Source organism: Corythoichthys intestinalis, chromosome 6 (assembly GCF_030265065.1).
Source record: "Corythoichthys intestinalis isolate RoL2023-P3 chromosome 6, ASM3026506v1, whole genome shotgun sequence".
In the NCBI taxonomy this organism is placed as follows: domain Eukaryota; kingdom Metazoa; phylum Chordata; class Actinopteri; order Syngnathiformes; family Syngnathidae; genus Corythoichthys; species Corythoichthys intestinalis.
The window spans coordinates 32,231,508-32,257,503 of NC_080400.1; the positions used below are offsets into that span (position 1 = coordinate 32,231,508).

The 25,996-nt window shown below is 40.1% G+C and overlaps 1 protein-coding gene across 1 annotated transcript in view; it reads right to left on the reverse strand.

Moving 5' to 3' along the window:
* The window catches only part of si:dkey-182i3.8, a 33,226-nt gene that overhangs the window by 1,722 nt on the left and 5,508 nt on the right, over window positions 1-25,996 (reverse strand). The window contains exons 2-15 of the mRNA XM_057839427.1: window positions 20,048-20,381; window positions 19,916-19,975; window positions 19,433-19,759; window positions 18,535-18,886; window positions 16,724-17,242; window positions 11,010-11,013; window positions 10,469-10,663; window positions 8,410-8,511; window positions 7,963-8,119; window positions 6,413-6,465; window positions 6,007-6,120; window positions 4,767-4,965; window positions 1,555-2,303; window positions 131-235 (exon numbers count right to left, since the gene is read on the reverse strand). Coding sequence (XP_057695410.1) covers window positions 131-235; window positions 1,555-2,303; window positions 4,767-4,965; window positions 6,007-6,120; window positions 6,413-6,465; window positions 7,963-8,119; window positions 8,410-8,511; window positions 10,469-10,663; window positions 11,010-11,013; window positions 16,724-17,242; window positions 18,535-18,886; window positions 19,433-19,759; window positions 19,916-19,975; window positions 20,048-20,381 — 3,270 coding nt within the window. The remainder of the gene's footprint in view (window positions 1-130; window positions 236-1,554; window positions 2,304-4,766; window positions 4,966-6,006; window positions 6,121-6,412; window positions 6,466-7,962; window positions 8,120-8,409; window positions 8,512-10,468; window positions 10,664-11,009; window positions 11,014-16,723; window positions 17,243-18,534; window positions 18,887-19,432; window positions 19,760-19,915; window positions 19,976-20,047; window positions 20,382-25,996) is intronic.

Genomic DNA, 25,996 nt, shown 5'->3' on the forward strand with positions numbered 1-25,996 from the left:
TCAAAACTGAATGAATGTCCATTACCCTTGAAAGGCAATGAAGGAGTTAAATGGACCTAAATTCAAATTTTGAGGTGAACAACCATTTTTAAGATGTTCAATTAACTTCACATTTTAATTTATTTTTTACCTTCTCAGCATTGATGTTGCACCTGTGGCGCGTCAAGAGGCTCACATCGCTATAAGACTTGCCGCACTTATCGCAAGAGTAAGGCTTTTCACCTATGTGTATTTCCTACAAAGGAAAAAAAAAAAAATTAAACATGCATTGTGGGCGACAAATGAAGTGTAACCCACGAGATCTGCTTATTTTCCTCTCATAGCCAGTTTTAGCAAATACAGGGTATCCCCCAAATTCTTGCATTATTTCATAGGTCAGTCAGTTGGCCAATTCTTGTTGAAATAACTTTTTTTTTTTTTTTTTTTTAAAAGACAAAATGTGAAAATCTGACATTTTATATCAAACATTTCATATCGTTCTCGTTTTGGGGCTGGAGATGCCATTTACTTTCATACAAAAGTCCAAAAAATGCTCGAACGCAGTTGCCCAACGTCATGCAGCACGCCTTCAATGCAAAGTTCACCAACTAGAAAACAAATTTGGACCGAGTACCAAAATTTTAAACGAGAAATCAGAGTATCTGGCAAGTATTTGACTACCGACTTGATGTGTGCAGTGTCACAGGCGATGCACACATTGAACACTTGCGAAATTGGTCACATAATGGTTATTATGATTTGCAATTTTGTGTGCGAGGAGACAATTTCTCCAAAAATTGCGGTGTGTAGTTTACATTAGGGGTAGGAACCTCTGTGTAGCTCACGATACGATACAAGGTTAACGATAACAATGATGTCACAATTTGGCAATATAACAGTTACCAATACATGGGTCAGGAAATCATTCTAGGGTATCCTACAAAACTGAACAGAAAAATAAGCTATTTTCATCCTTCAGCTGTGAATTGGAAAGTTTGTCACTGGTAGACTTCATATCCATTTGAAGGAGGGTGGCAGACAGGTAGTGAATGTACATTCGTTAATTCCTTCCATCCCTCCCACTTCAAACGGATTGGATGTCTATAGCTGTCAGTGGCAGCATATTCCAGGCATCAGGTCAAATTTGGGGCATTTACAGGCCACTTCCTGTTGATTTTGGGTTACTGAACAGGATGAAACTTGAGAATGTCCCCAAACGAATAGGAAGTGACTAAAATTCAAAAGGAAGTAACCTTTAAATACCCTAAAATGAACAGGAAGTGACCTGTAAATGCCCATAAAGGACTGACTGTGAATGATCCAGTTTCAGTGCCACTGACGGTGTTAGACGTCTAGTCCAATCAAAAAGAATTGGATGTCTAACGCTGTCAAATGCAGCCAGTGAACTAACGTACACTATTCTAATGGTAGATTTTGATAGCAACCTGTTGTTTCCTTTTTTAAATGCCCGTGATATTTGTTTGATGTAAACATGACAATGTAAATATTTTTGAGACACCCAGTAAATCTAAGACTTGATAATTCAAAAACAAAAAACAAAAACAAAAAAAAAACCTGGTGCAACTTGAGGCTGCTGAGCTGTGAAAATGTGCGAAGACAAACGTTGCAGGAGAAGGGCTTTTTGACTCCAGTGTGCAGGCGGAGGTGTATCTTCAAGTAACTCGCCGACATGAATCTTTTCCCGCACATGGTGCAGCCGTGTGCCCGAGTCGCCGTTTGGTGCTCCTGCTGGTGCGAGCGCAACTCTGCCACCGTGGTCAGCCAGTGGCCACACAGCATGCAGGCGCACTGCACGCCGTCAGCATGAGTCTGAATGTGGATGCGCATTGCATCGGCGCAAGCCGCCACAGCGCCGCATGCCACACAAGCAGGTGAGGCGGCGTCGGTGTGTGCCTTGAGGGTCCCCTTTTGGATGAAAGTCTTTCCGCAGGTCTCGCATATGAACGGCCGCTCCCCAGTGTGGATCCGCTGGTGAATCTTCAGCGTGTCGGCTTGGTTGAAACTCTTCCCGCACGTGTCGCAGCAGTAAGGTTTTTCACCCGTGTGGATGCGCATGTGGCGCCGTAGGTTGCTTTGGAGACTGAACTTCTTCTCACAGACGTGGCAGCGGTGCTCGCCGGTGCGTACGCACCGAATGGCGTGCAAGCGTTTGTGCATCTTCAGGCCGTTCACTCGGTAGAAGCTCTTGTCGCACTGCGTGCACTTGTAAGGTCGATCATCGTTGTGCAATCGTTGGTGGTCCAGCAGGATCTGCCTGAGTGTGAAGCCCTTACCACACGTGTTGCATGTGTGAGCACGCTTGCCTGGAAAACACCAGAAATAGTCTCAAGAGTCACACAAACTAGTGAGTCTGTGGATGTTAGGAAGCACAATTCTATGGGTTCTTAGTAAATTTTGATCAAAATTAACACCTTGGCCACACAGTTAACCAGGTAACAGACAGGAGAATTTCTATGGAGTGAAACTTGCCCCTTTGGTTTGAAAACACAATTGCTGATGAATAAAAATGTATATGCATTGTTTTTTGTTGTTGTTGTTTTTTTGTTTTTTAAAAATAAATTCAAACAACTTTCCTTTTATTTTGCTTTTTGTCAACATAGAAACACAAAAAGGAAAACTGAATGGTTATTCTTGATCAGGGGTGGCCAACCCTGGTCCTCGAGAGCCGCAATCCAGCTTGTTTTCCATGTCTCCCTCCTTTAACACACCTGAATCAAATGATCAGCTCATCAGCAAGCTCAGCAGTTGCCTGATAACAATTCTGATAATTTGATTCAGGTGTGTTGGAGGAGGGAGATATGGAAAACAAGCTGGATTGCGGCTCTCGAGGACCAGGATTGGCCACCGCTGTTCTAGATCTTCAGATCATTCTGTGCAAATCCATACTTTTTAAATAGCAATTTGATCAAATGTACAGATTTTTTTTTAACGAACTAAAGAAACTTTGATCCTTAATTTAAGGACCTTAACGTTCACCATTACCTATACTTTAAAGATTTTTCAGGACATTTTGATCAATTTTAAAATCTGTGACCTATTCAAGGCAGCATTATTAAAACATAAAAATGTGTTTTTTGCTTCAATTTTGATTAGATTTGCCCTTCCTAACGCCTGGCATCCACATAGTACATGGTCATAACATTTTGGTGTGCTAAGTCACAGTGCAGTGATGATCTGTCATCCCCAGATCAAAGTAGTAACTACATGAGGCACCATACTTGCAACACTGGCTTGTTAAAAGTCAGCAATGTTGCTTGTCACAATTTTGCAAATATAGTGCTTAAGGGGTTAGATTGGAAAAGCTTTATTTTTAAGAAACCTAACTTTATACACTGTCCTTTTGCATTTACACAGTGACAAATGATATAAGACCAAATTTTCATCCTTCCTAAGTGAAGTGACTATTTTTTGTAATGTAGAAAAACAACATCAAGATCTGGCGTCCACACACGTCGAACTTACACTTTGAGTCATGTAGGCAAATATATAACATTTTGGTGTAAGCCAAAAAGTTATGTTCACATACTGTATATGGACGCCAGGTCTCACTTATATTACAATTTAAAAAAAAAAAAAAATACTTTTATATAATTCTCATGAATAAATACATACTATATATAAATTAATCAGCAGTCATTTGCTGATACTCTCCCTTAGTCAAAATGGATTGGACATCTAGTGCTCTCAATAGCCACGTTTACATGCTGACTTTTATTCATACCGATTCAAATCATTCCGAATGGAAATTTCACATCAGCTGTTTACATGTCACTTCATCTATTCCGATCCAGCGTTTACATGTGACTGCCTTTATTCCGAAAGGACGTTTGACAACTGCCGTCTGACATGCGCAGATTAATCAAAACAAAGCGTCACGTTGCAAAACATGGAGATCGATCGTCAGATCAGCTGCTGTTTTAACTTTTCGAGTGGAAACAAAACTTCAGAATGATACGCCGTTCATTTAAAAAGTTGTGTGGGTGCGCTGTGCGTGTGCTTGGAAGCCATGTTGCAAGTGACGTTACTTACGTCACCGAGTGACGTCACCACGTCAGTACGGAGCATGCGCAGAAAGAACGCAACCAGACACCATTCCGCTTCCCTGTTTACATGATATAATTTTACTTCTAATCGGTTTGGGAAAAGGAATATTCCACCCCTGTGAATCGGAATGAAATTCCATTCGGTTTGGGCCTGTTCATTCTGAATGAGGTGTTTATATGGAACACATTTATTCGGTTTGAACAAATATTCCGATTGTAATTGGAATATTTGGCTCCATGTAAATGTGGCAAGTGACAACCGATGAGGTAAATAAGTGCCCAATTAGGGGTTCAGGTCTTTTTGTGATTGTTAGAACCATTGTGCATACAGTTAACATTTACACTTACCTAGGTAGTCACTAGATAAAGTTGTCTTGTCAGCCTTTCCTTTAAACACTGCCAAGTGGCCCCCATGTGATCTATGTATTCTATTCTGTGTTCAATGTTGCTTTCCTGCCTGCCCATCCCATCCTTTTGTTTTCCCCTGAATAAAGAGGGTTGCCATTACAGCAACTGGGGAAGCAGCTACCAAGCTCCACAAAGCCTACGTCGACCCCCTGCTTGTTCTTTTTAGCCAAGCTAGGTGTGCACAAACTTACTGTAGCTTCAAGTCTAGCATTGAAGAGAAATGTAATAATTAAATTCTTGGACATTGTTCAAAAAAGCTTGATGTGATCTAAGAGTTAAGTAAAATATCTGCAACATAGGAATAAACGCACTGACCTGTGTGCTGACCCTGACCTGTGTGCTGCCGCATGTGCGCGTTGAGGCTACGCTGGAGGGGGAAGCTGCATCCGCACAGTGAGCACATGAACTTCTTTTCAAGTCGGGGCCGCACCTGAAGAGTATTGAGCTGATGGCCGTCTGGTTCTTTGCTTTTAGTTTGGCTCGTTTGGTCGGCATCGGTGGCATATTCCAGTCTCTGCCAAGAGACATAACATTAGAAATATCAGCATAGAATAACATTGAATTGGCAGAGAGAAACTAAAATACATAGATGCAAATATAATAATTTGCCAGGAGTGGTGGGGAATCACTAGCCACGTTTACATGCTGACTTTTATTCATACCGATTCAAATCATTCCAAATGGAAATTTCAGATCAGCTGTTTACATGTCACTTCATCTATTCCGATCCAGCGTTTACATGTGACTGCCTTTATTCCGAAAGGACGTTTGACAACTGCCGTCTGACATGCGCAGATTAATCAAAACAAAGCGTCACGTTGCAAAACATGGAGATCGATCGTCGGAGTGCTGCTGTTTTAACTTTAACCCACTTGTTGTGTTTGTGGGGTCGTATCCGCTTCTGCTGTTTTGCTCTTTTGCCTTGTAGTAGCCGGTTCTCCACCGGTTTCTAATCTGGTCAACGCTCCAGTCTATTCCGGCTTCGTGTAACCGCTCGTAAACTTTTTTAAATAGTTCACTGTTCCTCGTTTTACGCCAGTCTAAGCGAGCAATTATATTCAATTCTTTTAAAGTTTAAATTAAATACGATCTTTCCGCCGGACTCCAATTAAGTGCGCTGTGCTTGGAAGCCATGTTGCAAGTGACGTTACTTACATCACAAAGTGACGTCAGTACGGAGCATGTGCAGAAAGAACGCAACCAGACACCATTCCGCTTCCCTGTTTACATGATATAATTTTACTCCTAATCGGTTTGGGAAAAGGAATATTCCACCCCTGTGAATCGGAATGAAATTCCATTCGGTTTGGGCCTGTTCATTCCGAATGAGGTGTTTATATGGAACACATTTATTCGGTTTGAACAAATATTCCGATTGTAATTGGAATATTTGGCTCCATGTAAACGTGGCAACTGTCCTAGCTGTTTCGATATGAGAATAAAATTGATTTCTTAATGACTTAATTAGAATTTCATTGTACTTGTTGCGATGACAAAGTTCTAATCTATTCAAATAGGAAGATAATCAATAGAATGATCTGACACTACTACAAACCTCAAAGTCTACGTCAACGTGGTGGTCATCTGGGGCAGATTTAGTTTCCTGCTGGTCAGAACCTAAGGGCATCTCGTCAACAATGATGATCTGTGTTGGTTCTAATAGCATGTCCTGATAAACACATAATGAAGTAAAAATATTTCATAGAAATATTTTATAGAAATATTTTTCAGACTAAATTTAAAAGTTAATAGGTAAAAAAATATTTCCAAATATAGGGCTTTAATAGACCTTTTGGATAATAACAGGTGTCAGAGCTCTACTCTACTGAGTAACTTTTCATTTAACTTAGAAATGGAGGAATTATTAACTTGAACGGATGCTTTTAAGATAAAACTACTCAAAGATTGGTCAGTTATCTAGCAATGAAAACACACTGGTGCTGTAGGGAAGTTTGGAGTACCTCATATGGTGTTACATCAAGGATGGCCGACTTTTCGACTTCTCCGGGCATGGCTGCAAATGAAAATCATGTAAAAGAGTCACTGTCTCACCACGGGGGAGAAAAAACATGTACAGTGAGAGTAAGTTCGTCATGAAATTGGCGAAAAATACGGTGAGGAGCAGAAGTATTTGCATCCCTTGTGATTTTGTAAGTTTACCCACTTAGAAAATAGATACAGGTCTGAAATTTCATAGATAGATCCATTTCCACTTATAGAGACATAATCTAAAAAAAAAAATCTGGAAATCACATTGTATGATTGCTCGATACATTTGTAATTTACTGGGGTATATAAGTATTTGTACCACTGAGAATCAGCAAAAATAAAGACACTCAAACAGTTGTCCGTCTACCTTAAAAAGTACACCTTTACCCCATGAGTAACCACCTGCCCACCACTCGTTTGAGGTCTTTATTGTCACCTGTGCATCCCACAGTCAGTCATAATCCAACCATGTCCAAGACCAGAGAGCTCCACAAAGCTGGAAAAGGCTTTGGGACAATTGGAAAGCAGCTTGGTGGGAATAAATCAACAGTTGCAGCAATTGTTGGAAAATGGGAAAAGGTTAAACATGACTGATAATCTACCACGGACTTGGGCTCAATGTAAAATCTCTCCTCGTGTTGGATCACTCATGATGAGAAAAGTGAGGACTCAGCCTAGAACTACACGGCAGGAGCTGGTAAATGACCTGAAGAAAGCTGGATGCACAATTTCATCATCATTGTCCATCATGACAATGATCCAAAGCACACAGCCAAGCTGATCAAGGAGTGGCTGCGTAAAAAGCATATCAAGGTTCTGGAGTGGCCGAGCCAGTCTGCAGACTTCAATCCAAGAGAAAATCTTTGGATGGAGCAGAAACTTTGTGTTTCTCAACTACAGCCCGGAAACCTGACAGATCTAGAGAAGCTTGTGTGGGGGAATGGGCCAAAATCCCTGTTTCCATATGTGAAAACCCGGTGAAGAACTACAGAAAGCGTCTGACCTCTGCAATTCCAAACAAAGGCTTCTACACTAAATATTAGCACTGATTTTCTCAGGGGTACAAATACTTATGAACCCCAATAAAACAAATAAATTATTGAAAAATCATACAATGTGAGTTCCGGATTTTTTTTTATAGATTATGTCTCTGTAAGTGGGAATGCATCTATGATTGAAATTTAAGACCTCTACCTATTTCTAAGTGGGTGAACTTGCAAAATCACGAGGGGTGCAAATACTTCTGCTCCTCACTTTATATGGAAACACTTTATGTTAAGACACCTAACATGACCAATATCAAATAAATTTATACTTGGTCGCGACGTCACAATCCGGGGAAGAACAAAAAAGTAGTAGCCAGTAGCCACTACTTTCCTGACTAAAATATTTTCACTGTTTGAATGACATTTTTGATTTTATGTTTATGTATAGTCAAACAGGGGCTCACTGTACATAACAACACATCACTACATCTGGATGAAAAGTCAAATTATATCAACAATGAAGAACTGGTGGTCACCTGTGCTTTGTGTCTCTAATTGCAATATTTCCGCCACTCCTCCACCCTCTTGTGCCTCCGTATCCACTACGACAGCACAAGCATTTTCCAAGATCATACTCAGCGACTTTTCTGCCACATCCAACCTATTCTTCAGTTCCTCCACCTGCGCCTCCCCCTGTGCATCACATGCACACAGGACGTAATGCTGTTTAGATTTTGTTAAATGTAGAATTGTAATATGTAATATGACCACGCAGACAGTGTGCTTTGAATCTTACGCCATCTCAGAAGCCAAATAAAAATACAATTTTAGAAAGGAAATATTCAACTAAAATCTTATTTTGTGAAATATAAATTCAAAAACTAAACACAGCCTACCTGATAACCTATACTTTTAATCACACACAATGCAGCTTGTAAATCCTTGAATGAATGGCCAAAATATGAAATATCAACATGACTTACTTGCGAGCGCAGCAAAGAGGAACATTCGCAGAAAAGCTGGCAGATGTCATTGGCAGCCTCTTGAACCAGCAATGTCATGAATGCTTCAATATGATGGATCAACTGATGAGTAACAAAAGGACTTTATTGACACCTCAAGGTAATTGACTGATTAGAGCGCCAAACACTATTGTGAAAACATGTATCAAAATAATACGGGAGATTGTGTTTTAACGATTTTAGCGACGCCAGGGGACATAACGGTGTTTTGCCTTAAGGAAGACTACGTTTCCCATGAGGACCACCGCAAACTCGTATAACAAGGGTGTCAAACCAATTCCACAAAGGGCCAAGAGGTGCTTGTTTCAGCAGAAAATTCATTGGTTAATCTGTTTGCGCAGTCTTGGTTGAAATGAAATCCAGGACCCTCCCTTGAGTCGGCCGAAGTCGGTCGCAGTTATTCTCAAACAGATGCAGCGATCCAACGCCGGATTTAGGTTGAAAAATACGAAAGCCACACCACATACAAACAGGAAGGATTGTCTCAGGAGTGATTTGTTCGAGGATTCAAGGTAATTATTATATTTTTGTACCACGCATGCATTTTGAAACGTTGCGAAAAAAATCAATGGGAGAAATTAACTGCTCCGGCATTGGCATCATTATTCGCAATATTTATGTAAAATAAATGCTAACTGCCCGTTTTTTTTTTTGCTTGTAACCAAGAATCAAGACGTTTTACGTTCATATTTATAAAGAATTCAGGGATTTTTTTTTTTGCTTGTAACCAAGAATCAAGACGTTTTACGTTCATATTTATAAAGAATTCAGGGATTTAAGCATTTATTCACAAGAATTTACAACGTGAAAAGCTCTCTGTGGTGATAAGGCGACGCCACAGTGGCTTCATGACTAGCTGCACATTCGACATGTTTACGTAAAATAAATACGAACTGCCTGGTTCTTTGCTCTTTTACAAAGAATCGAGACTGTTTTACATCCATATCTATAAAGAATTGAGGGAGTTACGCATTTATTTACATGAATTTTCACCGTAAAAAGCTCTTTGTGGTGATATGGTGCCGCCGCAATGGCTTAAAGACTAACAACACAGTTGGCATATTTACGTAAAATGAATGCTAACTGCCTAGTTTTTTTTCCCCTTTTAACCAAGACTCGAGACTGTATTACGTCCATATCTATAAAAAATTCAGGGACTTCAGCATTTATTCACAAGAATTTTCAACGTAAACAGCTCTTTGTGTTTCCACTCGTTCAGCTTTGACTGAGATAGGCCCCCAATTAATCGGCCCGGCTAATATATTATGAAGTCTATGGTATGCGGTAAAGCAGTGAGCACATTTGTAGGTTTTTTTTCTGTGGCAGGGTTCCAGCCAACCCCCTAAGTTAGTTAGTGCAGGTGAAAGCGATACAGACCCGATCCAGAGGTGTCATTGAACTAGTTGTCGGTCGACATATTATCACAAGTGTTATGACGATATTTTTTAAAGGTTGAAAAGTTACCTAGTGTTGCTTTAAAGGTCTATATAATGCGCAAACTGCCGGTTTATCCAAGATTAGTAACAATGGGATCATATATTTGTTAAGTGTTTGTCAGAGGACGGAGTTGACTGTGACACATGCCAGTGGCGGGCGGAAGGTTTTTATTGGGGTGATTTAAGTTACGGCTGTTAAATATTTTTTTCTGTAGAATTCAGATGAAAGATCACGCTGAAACAAAAGATAACAATAAACCAGGTGTGGGAGCATTTGCTCAGTCATACCTGCTAGCGCCGTGATTACCTTTCAGAGATTTCGTGTAGTAACTTCTCAATTGGTTAATAACGTGGCTAACGTTCTTGTATGAAATTAGTCCGCGTTCAGCTTTAGTTTTTTTTTGTTTCTACCAGACATTTACAACGTAATCTGACGGATTTCATCTATGAAATACTTATAGAGCGTCCATTCGTAAGTTAAACTTGGATGCTACATCTAACATTAGCTAGGCGAGATAGCTCCTCTGTGTCAAATGTCCACGATAAAAAAAAAAAAAAACTACAAAAAACTTAATAGAACTTACCAAATCCTGCGATGAAATTAGAGTGTTTCCTTCGTCGAAAGTAAAAAATTCTTGCTGAATGTTGGAGGAAATGACAATGTTCTTAATTTCAACGGCAACCTTGTTCGCCATTTGCTCCAGAATGGAGGTAGCTTGTTCCGCAAAGCCCCCCATTTGGCAATGTCCGAACTGATTAAAGATGCAGTCTATGAAGAACTATATGCATTTTGATACACGAGAAACAAACCACCCAAAAAGAAAAGAACCTGGTTAACTTCCTTTGTAAAGAAACACGCGTTCTTCCAAACCGGAAGAGAAGTTTTTTCTCTGTCGCATTTCAAAATAAGAACACATATTTCGATTGAAAATTTAAACAGGAAATATAGACATAACTTTTTTTTTTTTTTTTTAACCATAGCTTAAATATAGATATAATTAGTACTTAAGCCTTGTATTTGGGTAAAAATTGACGTGTTTTAAAATTTGGAAATGGAAAATTCAATGGTACATTTTACATTCCCAAACTTGAAAATGGGTAAGTCTTGACCTGAAAATAACATACTGGACTGCAAAGGTTTTGTATTCTCAGGCTGAGTTCTGTTCATTTCACATCATTGCACATAATTATTCTTTGTTCTCATAAATGGGTGTTTATCTACCGTACCGCTTTCGTTCAAAGAATTTTTCTTCTATTGTTTTGTCTAGGTATGGGCCGGAACTAGGTTGCCGCCTGGGATTTTCCACCGTTTGTTATGGCAAATATCAACGCTATGATTTTCAAGGTCGAGGCATTTCTGCTCGAGACGTCTCGGTGGAATGTCCTGGCTAGCCAGTGTTTTTCTTATCTTTCCTTAAAAATGTATATATCTTAGGTGATTTTTGCTTTCTTTTTGTTTCTGAATTGTGTGTTATTGGCTGTTCGTTAAGAGAATAAAAGAGCCTGTAAAAAGAAAACAAACTTTTTTCCCCTTCACTACCAAAAATGTGGGCAGATTTCTTACTACACAATAAAAATGTTCTCATTTACTGCCATTGACGGTAATTGACAAAATCTATTTGAACTGAAATTGTTGGCATTGGATGATCATGTCTCCTTGCGATCGCTTGCTTTCAGCTCTTCCCAGTGCTAATGGTTGCCGTCAACAGCAGCCAGTTTTTTTTTTTTTTTTTTTTAAACGCCACTAAAACAATCGGATTATTTTTAGAGCAACTCTGGTTCTTCTATCGCCATCAATGGAAGCCAAATACTTGTCATTTTGAGTGACATTCCTAATGGCGTACCGCACGCATGCTATTTTTAGACCGTGACGTCGCATCGTAAAGCGGAAGTAAAACCGAAGTGGGACATTGTAGACCCGCCCTCGCATAGAAACAACGTAATTTGTGCTACTTTTTGCCGGTAATCTTTCAAAAACGAACATGGCGATCACGCATTGCTTTTTTGGAACTTGTAGAAACGACTCTAGACATTACGACACATGAAGGACGTTTTCTTCATACGTTTCCGGAAACCAAAAACTCGGGAGGAAAAAATGTGAAGACCGAAGCAACTTGCGCGGACTTAACACCAGCTCGGTGAATCCATTCACATTTCATATGAAGTAAACATTTTGTTGGGTTGGCAAGGTCTTTCAGAGGACAAAGAGGTAAGCAATTTTTATATTTTTAACATATTTTTTTAGCGTAACATTGTGCCATACTGCTTCTGTCTGACAATGAATGACCTGAAAAGAATTACAATGGTATCTGATTGTTACCATTTCTGTTTACACACACACATATATACATACATATATGTATATATATTAGGGCTGTCAAAATTATCGCGTTAACGGGCGTTAATTTTTTTTAATTAATCACATTAAAATATTTGACGCAATTAACGACGGATTTAAATGTCAGTCCAGTGAAAGGCCAACTTGTTAAGTGTTTTATGGAGTTTTTCCGCCCTCTGCTGGCGCTTAGGTGTGACTTGCATATGTTATGTGGCGTAATGTCGCCCTCTGCTGGCGATTCAGTGAAGCTGATTATTTGGGTTTCGGCGCTAGTGACGGGATCTGTCGTTCACTTGAGTAAACGAATCCATTCCGGTTCGTTCAGTAAAACGATTCGTTCAAACGAATCGTTCAACGAATCGTTCGCCCCCCTCATCTCCCTCCCCACCCAAATGAATCGTTCGGTTAGTGAACGGGAAGTGACGTTGCCGAACGAATCACCAAAGACCGCTTCGCAGTATAACTGAACGGGAAGTGACATTGCTTGGTCCCTCCCTCTCTTGCACATTGACCACTCGTCGTAGTTTCAGAAATGAGTGACAGGCGATATCATTCTGCTCTCAGAGACAGCCTCGTCTCCCTCCCGCTGCTGCAAAAGCGAGGGAGAACTTCCGCGTCGTCTGTCCTAGTTCTATGGGCTCAAAGTCATGGCTCGTGCTTGCATTTCGAATTAGGACACGGTTAAACATTTTCCTTTTGAGGGGGAAGTCGGGGTTTGGGGTCGGGGGCGCACGGACTTTCTTTAGCATGATCTTGCTCACATATACAATGCTGCTGCTAACAGCCAACGCGGCATGCCTGCTGTCACGAAAATAAAAATAAATCGAAAGTTTAATTTCTAATTATGGAACGGCCAACACATCATATTAACCTCTCGTTCTGTTGTATTTTTGTTTTTTATTATTAAGATGATCGTTTGAATTTTTGCACTGGTATTAATAAATAAAATAATCCGGTCAGCTCCCCTGTCGTCCCCGCATCTCAGATCGTCAAATGCTGACGAGAAATAATTGTTTGCTTTATGATTTCGCCTTTCTACTCTCATTAGTCTGTTAAGAAAAATGTAGACATATTGCGACATCTCCCGTGTCCGCGCGCTTTGTTTTTGGGGCGCTTGAGTAGCACATGATGGACGGATTGACATAATTTGTCAAACCAACCGACACCCTCTGACACGAAAAAAAAAAAAAAAAAAAAACACTCGGAAAAAATTGGCATGTATATACAGTTTCATTGCAAATCAGTATTATGGTGATCATACTAAATATTATTTTTTTTCTGTGCACATATGAGGTACATATCGCTGCCATGAAGCCTCCATATAGTGACAGTTCTCTGCCCGCTTCACTGCCGTCACGCGACCGCAGCTCAGGTTTTGCTTGCCTCGTAGCTACGCGTGTTTTAAATTACTGTAAATTTGATAGTACTGTATATCGTCATAGGCACAGTCCCGAGTCTGTTGAGAAAAGTAGAACACTAAACCATGCTCGCTAGATTTGTGTGGTGTTTTTGTCTTTTTGAGCAGCATTTGATAGGCTCCACGTTAACAAATATGTGACAAAGTCGTTTCCTTTCATTTTATGACTCGTTCACCGCATAGTCATTACTGGAAAGTCAAGTTAGCAGCAAGCTAGGTCAGGAACCGGAGGACCGAATCACTGAACGGGAAGTGACAAAACTCAGTCTTTCCCCCCTGCCTGCACGCTGGCTGCTTATTGGCCACACGTGGAAATGAGTGACATACGCCATGATTCTGTTTCCGCTCCCTCCCCTGCCCGCGATGAGGCTGGCGTCTGATTGGTCGTGTGCGATGTCAGAAGACGCTGCCGCTTGCTCAACGCCCTCCCACGCAGCGAACAAGCGCCACCAACTTCATAGAACGAATCAGTGCAGATGGTGATTAGTTCGGTCTCGTTCACCCAAACAATTCGTTCAAAAAGAACGAATCGTTCGCGACCGATACAACACTATTCGGCGCGCTTTTCTGACGTGATTATATGTCGAGGCGAACTCACACTAATAGACAGTGCTATTCAGACCAGCTAACGTCCGCATCCAGTATTCAGTGGCAGTTCTCATAGCCCCATCACACTGTTTGTGTCTAATACATGCATCGCTTGTGAGTTATATTCCTCCTTTGTTTATATTCATGAGCATTAGATAGTTATTGATGATGTGTATTTGAATTTGTTCACATATATGGTGAAATGCAGTTACATTGTTAGATGCTTGTGAGCTAATTGGCTAGTGCTACTGCTCAAATGGACACGTGTGTGTACATTTTATGTTATTTTGTGATTTATGCAAGTTATTTACACATTGTCTTGTTATTTTCAGTTTTACAAAAATACAAGAAACGTGCTCCTGTCAAAAAGAGATGACTTCAGTAAAGCCCATGCAACTTTGCCACACCGTCTGATTTCTTTTTGGAACTTATGTTCGCGATCTGTCAATTTGTGTACTCACACACATTGAGGACAGAATAGGGCTACTAGTTTATTTTTTGATTGAAAATTTTACAAATTTTATTAAAACGAAAACATTAAGAGGCGTTTTAATATAACATTTCTATAACTTGTACTAATATTCATCTTTTAAGAACTACAAGTCTTTCTATCCGTGGATCACTTTAACACAATGTTAATAATGTTAATGCCATCTTGTTGATTTATTGTTATAATAAACAAATACAGTCCCTATGTACCGTATGTTGAATGTATATATCCATCTTGTCTTATCTTTCCATTCCAACAATAATTTACAGAAAAATATGGCATATTTTATAGATGGTTTGAATTGCGATTAATTGCGATTAATTACGATTAATTAATTTTTAAGCTGTAATTAACTCTAAAAAATTTTAATCGTTTGACAGCCCTAATATATATATATATATATAAACAACTTTAGTAAGGGGGAAGTGTAAATAAATTATAGAATTAAGATTTGTTATCAATGAAAAAATTAACAGTGTTTGTTGGCTGTCACTGAGTAGCATTTGCGATTGCTACACAAAGCTAACTAAATTACCCCCAAGAACGGTCAGAGACGTAGGAAAACCAGAGGATATATAAGACAGGGCTGATGGTAAAGGATAGCTTGTTGAAACAGGAGAATGTCATTGTCAGTCGCGTCGATAAAAAAAGCTAAGGCTATGCTCAGGTCGGCTCGTTTTTTTCGTATTTTTCAGCCTTCGACACTCAAGCCATCTCTTTAACTGAACGTTTATATGTTCTTCCACATCTTTGCCAGTCAATTTGGCAGCAGGCACATCATTTTCAGAGAGAATTGTTAGGTTTAGCTCTGTAAACATCTCCAGCTTACACGATTTCCATTCATTTCCTATTAGGGACAAACGGTGGCTTGTCCCTACTTAGCAACAGTAGCTAATGTCATGAATATTAATGAGCGGAAGTTACGTGTTGCTTGCGGTACGCCATTACTGTATCTTTCAAAATAAGAATGCATGTTCTGCCATGTGATGAGTTAAAACTAATTTTAATTTATTGAAATGAACAGAAATGCTCTTGGTCTATCCTAGCCCCCCCTTCCAACCCGCCAAAATAACACAAATATTTGTAAGGCATTTTAATAGAAGAAAAAAATACTCTAATAATGCTTTCCAAATAAAAAAAGCACAGTAATGACAATGAAAAACATTTTTTGCCATTGGTCTGCCTGCAATTCAACACCCGTTGTGATGCTCCTGCTCATCTGCATGCCTTGGCCAAGCGGGAGCAGTATAACACAAAAATCCTCATATACAGGACAGCTAAAATATATGGAGATAGTCACAAGTTACTTCCCTGTAAACCACTGGGATATTGAAAGCTTTTTAGCAGAGGATAAATATGCCAGTGTGCATATTTATATTTTTGTGTTGATGTGTGGCAAGGCAAGCAGTACCTATTCACTGCCAGACTAAGTTAAAATTGATTTGACACATACTGCCATCAATGGGAGTGAGTAAAAGAGACAGACAACACCTTAGTAATCTGCATCCCAGAAATTGTTTAAAAAAAACCCACCCCAATAGAATTATTGAATCACATTTTTAAAATGTGTAGTAGTGGAGAAAAACAGTAAAGTCAGGATTTTGCCACCCGTTGTGCAGGCAGGCATTTTATGCCGCTACTATTTTAACCAATCAAATGCAAGTATCCTAGATTTCCCGTTCTTCCTCGTGACAGCACGAATACCCATTATTAAATGCTCCTATGCTAAGTTGATCAGTGTGTATGTGCATGATTAGACTGACATCACAAAACGGCTGCGCTTGCACTTGTTTTTATTCTAAAATTGTGTTCTCTATTACGTCTCAGAAATTTGTGACTTGCTAACTTAAATACTTTGTAAATAAATACTTCTTTCACATTACAGTCATTTATAGTAGGCATTGTCTGTCCCTTTAATCATTTACTATCTGCCAAACTCCTGAATGTGCTCTTTTTCATGCGCAGAGATCATCAAGACTTGTATGTCAAGCTATTAGCAACGTCACCAGGTTGGAGCGGTGCAAGCATGTCTCTTCAGCTGTTTGGCGTTGGAAAAGCTGAATCCACACGTGCCACAGGTGTACAGTTGCTCGCCCGTGTGCACCTTCATGTGGTACTTGACGTGTCCAAGCTGACGGAATCGGACACCGCACACCTCGCACTGATAAGGCTTCTCACCTGTGTGGATCCTGAGGTGTAACCGGTAGTTGGCATAGACCCGGAAAGCCTTGCCGCAATGCTCGCAGGTGTGCGGCTTCTCGCCCGTGTGCTGCAGCCGATGCGTCTCCAGCACTTGGCGGACAATGAAGGTCTTGCCGCACACGTCGCAGGCGTACGGACGCTCACCGCTGTGCGTGCGAAGGTGGTAGTTGAAGGTGGCCTTGTAGAGGAAAGCCTTGCCGCAAATTTCGCAGGTGAACGGGGCACTGCCCGTGTGGATCAGCTCGTGTTTTTTGAGGCCCGCCTCGGTGTTGAACTTGCGATTGCACGTCTGGCAGGTAAACTTTGTCATGTCCACAATGCTCCTGTTGGTAAAATTAGGTAAATGAGTCAATATCAAGACAGGTGTCCAAACTTGTAACTCACAAAGTCTAAGGATGCAAAGACTGATAACAACATTTTATCAAACATCCGAAATGTTAAGAAATATGTTTCAGTGCCACTTATGACGGGGGGAGCTGGCAGCAAACAATCAATATTGGTCAGTCCCTCCCAGTTAAAATGGATTGGACGTCTACTTCCGAGAATAGCACCCCATGTGTGAAGGGGGGAGGCCAAATAAGTAATGTTAGAAGCGTGAGTCAAGTTGGCTTAATGACTTGGATCAATACTATAGGTGTAAATGATAATACACATATTTATTGAATAACTATACAATATTTGATACGTTAAGTCTGCCACAATTCTATTTCGATTCAAGTAACTCGGATCGATTTATTACACTATGTACACATTTGACACAATAACACATTTCAACTAAAGCAATAAAAATACAAATAATTTTGAGAATTTTTCAGTTTAGTTGCTAAAACATGACCAATATTTTGATGAAAATGATTCTTTGTATCAAAATGGAATTTCTAAGAGATTACTATATTGATGAGTGTTTGGCGTTTCCATCGATTTGATTGGATCATGGCTTGACTGATCGATGTACTAATCCTTTAATCCGTGTAAATCACCAAAATTAATGACAATAACATATCAATTATATGGCCAATGGTAGAATATTGGCCCATATTACAAAGTCTGCCACAATTCGATTGGATTCGATCGATGTATCGGTCCAAATCAAAGTATCGTTACACCTCTTGTCATTAGTATTATTTTAAAAAATGTAAAAAATTATATTTACACAAATGGACAAAAAAATATATGCTTGTATGCATTCCAGTTTTGAAAACCATTCTGTTGAATTAAACGTTCATGCTGATTAAAATTGGCATGCTGAGCTCAAAACAAGTGTCATTTTTTTCTCCTATCATGTTGTTTTATTTCTCTCCACAGTTGACTGTTCTTACAGTTGACAGTTCTTACTATGCTGGTGGTAGTTGCACACAATTATGATTACTGTGTTAATGTTCTTTGTAACACATACGTTTTAAACGTTGCAGTCATGCCTATTCCTTTCACATTTCAATGTATGTCAATATTTGAATTTTTTTCATACAGTAAGCTTGTATTTTAATGTTATAGTATATTTCATATTTTGACGCTAACAGTAATCCTGCAGTTAAAAACCTGACATGATAAATAAAAACTGATATCAGCTTTAGACCCCGGCCCCCAAATTGTGAACCTGAGTGTTATCCTTCACCTGTCACGTTTGACGATGACATCGCGATTCTGCAGTCCCCGTGGACGGCTGCGGCGCCTCCTAGTCAAGGTGCCGCCATCTGCGCCATTCTGGTGTGCCACCTTTTGGTGCTTCTTTAACTGCCAGTTGTACAGGAAGGTTTTGCTGCACACGTCGCACATGAAGGGCTTTTTGGCACCATGGACAAGCATGTGAGCTTTCAGCCTGTCCTGTCTGAAGCTGGCGCCGCACACGTGGCACTTGTAAGGCCGTTCGCCCGTGTGGATGCGGATGTGACGCTTGAGGTTGTGCCGATGTGCAAAGCCGACGCCGCACGTCTCACACATGAAGGTCTTACCTGACAAAATCTGGTCTTTAAAATAACAAGAGGAAACAAGTGATGAAATTAGGAATACATTGAGAACTTGCCCCAGAAGCTTAACTGAAAACTCTCTTACGCCCCCTTTGTCTAACTGCATTGTCTGGAACAACTGTAGACATTTTGAAAACAATTTTTTAAATTAAATGTAACTCTTGAGGCTTTTGGACAAACTAATAAAATGTCATGTTTGGGGAAACAAATGTGCTTTAAGCAATCTTTAAACATTTTAAACCTACTGAGGACTCTTTAGAGATTTGGATCAAACCAAGAATTTTTGGATACATTTTAGACGCTTCCAAGAGTCTTGAGACTTTGGTAAACCAATTGGAGAATCTGTACACACTTGGTGGAAAAACTAGAGAGGTTTTAAAGACTTTTTATAGGAACTAAAGATTCAGTGGAGCCATTTAAGATTGCAGGTGAGCAACAATAAAGTGACTATTACTCGACCAGATATTTCAACCAAAGGTCAAATATTCGAAACTCATTGTGACTATTGTAATTAACCTAGATTAGATTTGAGATTTTGCAGCGTACCCAAGGAAAGGTCATGAATCATTTCGTGTGTCTTGAGCCGCTGTTTGCAGTTGAAGGTCTTCTCGCAGTGCTGACACGCAAAGGTCCGAGGTTTCTTTCCCTCATGACGCAGCTTGTGACGCTCCAATGAAGCACTGCTACGGAAGGTTTTGGGACACTGGGTGCATTTCAGGGGCTCCTTGTGGGTGTACGAGTGCTTTCTGAGCTGGTCCCTATAGCTGAAGGTTTTCTTGCATACTTGACATTCAAATGGCTTATTTTGAAGATTTGCTGGTATAAGTTTCTTTGTGTCTATTGATGGCGCCATGTTGTCAGGCTGTGCAATGTCTGCGGGATAAAGTTGAACAAGTTACTTTACATTAGTCTATTCCACGCCGGTCGTTAAAGCCAGAGCTCTCTTTTCTGTTTTACATAATATAATGATATGACAAGAGTGCTATCTGCTCCTGTCCTGACTCGTATAAAAACGTCCCATGACCTTACCTTGTGTACTGGTTGATGGTGACTCATCTCCACAGGTTACTTCCTCAATCGTATACACTTCTATATGGATCATTTTAAGTGGTTAGTCTTCTTATTCAGACAATATTTTTTACAGTACATTTGTTAACAAACCGTGACTGTCTCCGTCAACATCTGCTGTTGTGGACTCAGCTTCTTCCTTCTCCATCACATCATTGAATTCCACCAATTTTCCATAAGGCTTCAGAGTCATGATCCACCCAGTCTCCTCATTTAGCACGGGGCAGCCATTCATCACGCTTTCCTTCCATACTTTGTACTTGTCCAAGTCTTCCGTCGCAACTTTTAGCTGGCCCTCCAGCGCAATCACTTTGTCACGTAGTGTCAGCGTTTCCTTATTTACAGAGTCACACAGCTGCAGGAAAACGCTGTTGATCTCTGTGCTTGCCTCTTGGGCTAGCATCGCCACAATTTTGACAAATTCTGTCTGTTAGGAACACAAAAATACATGAAGAGGTTTTTTTATGCATATGTTTTGGCAAACCGTTTTGTTCAGCTATAACAGTTCTTCACTGGTTCACATCTTATTTACTTGACAGGGATTTCTTTGTGTCAATTGGAAACAACCAGTCAGAACGAACCAAATTCACATGTGGAGTTCCTCAAGGGTCTATTCTTGGACCACTTTTATTTAACATCTATATGCCTCCTCTGGCTCAGATCAATATGCCTCCTCTGGCTCAGATCATGGAACAGTATGAAATCTCCTATCACACTTATGCAGATGACGCACAACTCTACATTTCTCCGCGTGATTATACTCCCTTAGTCTCCCTGAGTAAAGGCATTCATGAAGCATCTAGACCCCTAAGGTCGTCTGGAACCGGTCTTCCGGTATGTTCCAAGAACAAGAACAAAGCAGGGTGAGGCAGCATTTAGTTACTATGCTCCTCATCTCCGGAACATGTTACCGGAAGGTCTGAAGTGTACTCAAACTGTTAGCTCCTTTAAATCAGGGCTAAAACCGCATTTGTTTACCACAGAATATCCATAACCTGGGGTGGGAACCTCTTAGTACCTCATGATACAATAAGATTTGCGATACAAAGCTCACGATAACGATGATCTCATGATATGGCGACACAACGATTATCGATACATTGGTCAGGAAATCATTCTAAGATATTCAACAAAACAAGTATTACACAGAAAAACAAGCTATTTTCATCGTTCTGCTTTACATCTATCACTAGAGCTGGGAATCTTTGGGCACCTAACGATTTGATTACGATTCAGAGGCTCCGATTCGATTATAAAACAATTTTTGATGCACCCCCCTCCTTTTTTTATTTATTTATTATTTTTTAAAAATGTTTTGTACATTAGTTCCAAAATTGTTCAAAAATACTCTCAGGCTAAACCAAACTACTATTTCAGTATCAAGTTAACATATAGCAGTAAACAAATATACAAAAATAACAGTAAATAAAAAAACTCCAGTCCCTATTCTGTATCAGTAGCTTTAACCTACATTCAATTAATTTAATGTTGTGAATCAACCGTTAAAGTTGTTAAAATTGCTCCCGTTATTCCGTAATTTCCCTTTTGTCTACTTTCGACATGTGAAAGTTTTAAAACTATTTTAAAGCTAGATTCAAGTCAATATTTTACCGATTTAGGAGTATTTTAGATAAAAAGTTAATTAGGTTTGTTTGGAAGGTTCGCTACAACAGCCTTGCAGGGAAGAGTACTGCTTTAAGATGGCGGCCGTTTACTAACGCCCGCATCTAGCTTTTTGAAGGTGTGCTGCTAACGCTATTGAATCATTTTTGCATCTAGTCCTACATAAATGATATCTACCGTAACATTATGTGGATGTACTTTGTAGCAGCTTTTCGGCAGCAGTCAGGTATGTTGTTGTGTTTTTTTATCTCGCGGCATGAGTTGAGTTAGAGCTGTAGTTGAGCATTGGCATTACCCGAGGGGCCGGGTAATGATAAGCATGATGCTTAGCTACTCTCGCGCCGTTCTTCATTGACCGCGCGGCGCGCTGAATGTGTTGTACTTCCGCTTTACTTGGCATATTTCAATAATCGGAATTTGGATGTTTGTGAATCGTTCTCGAATCTTCCACGGCCGAATCGCGAATAACCTAAAAATCGGAAATTTTGCACACCTCTATCTATCACTAGTAGACATCCAATCCATTTGAACTGGGAGGGTGGCAGCGAATAAACACCTCCCACTTCAGACGGGCCCCTCCCACTTCTATGGCCGTCAGTGGCAGCCAATGCCTTTAAACGATAAGGGTGCAACAATATTCGGTTTTATACTGAACCGTTTGATACGCCCTCTTTTATTCCATTCGCAAAAACATTCGCTACAAATGAAAAGCTCCCAAAATGAATTTTCCGAACTTTTTTTATCCTGCACGAAGGCCAAGCTGTCCACCTTTCCTTGAAAAAAAGAAAGAGCTCCTCCCTGCTAGCAGCCCCCCTCCCCTCCTCCCCTTAACTGGGCGAGAGCTGCAATTGTTTATGGCACACGAGGATCATTGCTAGCGAGGAAAGACAAAAGCTTAACCCCCGAAACACACAAAGTCCGCCGCGCTACGCTCAGCTCCGTTCCGAATGAAGCAGCAAATACGACGCACTTCACCTGCGATGCCCAATTCCGACAGCATACGACTCTCATGTGATCCGTACACCCGCGGACGGACCGGAGGAGACTACGTGATCACATCAACACAGAGTTTATTATTGTGACAGTATTTTCTTGGGGAAAAATAAGCCAACAATGCACAAAGGCCAATAGTACAGTTTACCTACAGTTAAATTCAGTTTAACACACAAAAAAGCACACAATAACCCGCGGATGCAACCCCCCCGCCCCTACAAATCTACGCACGCGCCCTTGAGATAAGACGGGGCAAAAAAAAAATTCAGCCCGTGGGTATTAAAGCCCGACCCGGCCCGATCAATTAACTTGATTTGCAGGCCCGAGCCCGAAAAAACCCGAAATTTTATGTTTTATTTGTAGGCCGGAGCACGAAGACCCGCCCGAAATTTTATGTTTTATTTGTGAGGACTCAGGAGAAGGAGGAAATGCGGGATGCGATGCGTCAGTCAGACCTGGACAGAGCACTGCTTGGAAAAACAAATTAAAGCCTGTCTTTATTAAAGGGTATGAAAACACTAAGGGGCTGTGAGATATCAATAGAACAGTTATGTGGCAAGATAACAAATATTAATAAAGTTAACAAAAAAATAAATCGCATTAATGAGCAATTATCGAAAATAGATTGAAATTACAAACATTTCCGAAAGTATTCCGGAAACAGCCGAATGGGGCTGAGACGTCATAACAAGGAAACAAAAGGTCGAGGCAGATGCCATCGTTGTTTATCGACGAGAGAGTTGTGTTCGTGTTTTATCAAAAAATCGCTAAAATGGTTCAAACTTGTCATGCTATGTGGTTTACAAATAGCCATTTGTCGCAATGTAGTACCCATGAGTTCCCGAACACGAGAAAAAGAGCTGGAGTACACAGACAATGAGTAAAGTTCGTCAGTGCTAAGAGGGCTAATTTTGCAGACCCAGCCTCCGGCACGATTTTGTGTGGTGCGCATTTTACACCTGAAAGCTATACGAACTATGGACAAATGAAATCAGGTTTTGCTAAGAAATTGCTGCTGAAAGCAGATGCGGTGCCCACCTACACGCGCAGCCACCTAAATGTCCCGAGATAACAAGAAAGAGGACGATGACTGGCTCTGATGAGACCACCCCACCACCCCAGGCAAAGCAAAGGAGGGAAATGGCCAGGGTGAGTACTCTTTTATAATAAAAAACATCACGCATTGGATATAGGACTGGACACATGTATAAATTATCGCTCGTAAAATATATAGAACAAATGCTCTAATCCCAATTATATTTGTGTTGGTTGGCAGAGCGAAAACCGATGATAGCACATTAAATGATAATTATTCTATACATTACTTTATTTTGTGGTCACGGTGTATCAGCTTCACAAAAAGAAATGCAAAACAAACCATTCGGTGTTTCTGTTGCCGCCGGTGTTTCATCAGTGTGATTGCTCCCCTCAATGATCCTTTCATTAGGCTGCATTGGCTTTCGTTTGGGCTCAAATTGATAACCCGGCCAAAACACCAAAGAAAGGTTCATAACTCTCCTCGTCACCATTAGAAGAATGTTCGTTACGTCGGATTCGTCGCTGCAACTAGAAACAAAATTGTCCGCCATCATCGCCGCCATTCAGTACTAAGCACTGAGCTGGTTGTTTCCTTATAGTAACGTCACGTACACAATATGTTAGATTTCCGGCATCTCGGGGGCAGGTCGTTTTAGTTTGACAATCGACCTAATTTTGATCATTTTCTTGGTGTTGCGATGTGTGTAATTACACGAAGTGGCATGATATGAATTCAAAAGGCATGCGTTGATGGATAAATGATGGAATATTAGCATTTCCCCAGGTGTTGTCATACCCTTTAAAGAATTCTCCCAGTTAAATAAGACTGTATATGCATGTTCAATAAACATTTATATACTTTATATTTGTGTGTCTGTTCTACGAGCTGGATAGTTCATGTTTAAATTCCTTGGAAAATTAAATGCAGCAGCCCATTTGACATTTATTTTAATTTCCTCGAGTTGGCAGAAAAAAACGCAAGTTTTTAAAAAATGTTTAAATAGTCTACATATTTTTATAATAATTATAAATGCATTTACACAATAAAATAACGCTGGAAAAGTTTGTTAAATATATTTCTGTGAGGGATATTGTGCTCGCATGGACGCGCCTTTCTTACAAGGAGAGGCTCTGCGCGGTTCTTGTTCACAATTCCCATCCAGCGCCTTCTCCGTTTCATCCAAATTATTTTATAACAAGTAGTATTCCTTAGTTTAACATCCACACATCATTTAAGTTTACATACATAAATATATGTTTATTACAAAAAAGTTAGCGAGAGAGAAGCCTGGCCTAACTCAAACGTAATAATTGACATTTTAGGCCCGACCATGCCCAAAATTTGGGTCAGGTGAGGACACGTAGTCCATACTAGAGCTGAAACGAGTACTCGAGCAACTGGAGTTTAAAAACTGATCCGAGTAATTTTATTCACCTCGAGTAACCGTTTAATTTTGACAGCTCTTTTCTAAGCATCACGTTTTGCCGGGAATACATTTAATGCGGGACAACGCGCTGATGTCATGTGAATAGAGGAAAGGGCAATAAAAAAAATAAAAAAACTTACTGCAGCCGACAGCCGCTACAAACCACGACAACGTTGCTAAAAACTAGGCCGCATGGTGCTGCGGTGGTAGCAGGTAGAGTCTGATGCGTCTCATAGCGATCACATGTATGTTGAACTGGATGCAAAATGACAGAGTCAGCGGCGTTAGTAAAAAGCGGCCATCTTAAAGCAGTAGACTTCTAAGCGCTAATAAATAACATTAACGTTACTGTCACTCGCTCACGTAACGTTAGCCCTGCAGAGGGCTAGGTTTCTATTAATTATGACCACTGTCAATGCGTGGCTAACGTGTCTTACGTACAGGCTTTATTTAATCTGTGAAAACATAGCGCTGTAGAGTGATGAGGGTGTAAAATAAAAACTTAATAACGCTATCTTGGGCTGTCCCAAACGACTAATTTTCTCCTGATTAGTCAGTCGACTATTTTTATGATTAGTCAACTAATCTTACAAAATTTAAATTAAAAAAAAAATTTTTTCTTCTAATTTAGTAATGAAATTTTTGTTGACGCTTATCAATTCACAAAAACATTTTGGAACACTTAAATTCTTAATTGAAGTACAAATAAACAGATAAATAACAATAATAAATCACAAATAAACAATGACTTCAAATGCTGATAGAATTAACTTGTGCAAAAGAATGGAATGTAAACAGATTCAGAACACTGACTTCACCTTTCCAAAATGATTCAAAACAATTCTTTAAAAAAAATACCTAGCATTAATATTAAAGATGCACAGATACCGATACTAGTATCGGCAGGAGGCGCCGATCTGGCCCGAAATGGTGGTATCGGTATCGGCGAGTACTAACAAAG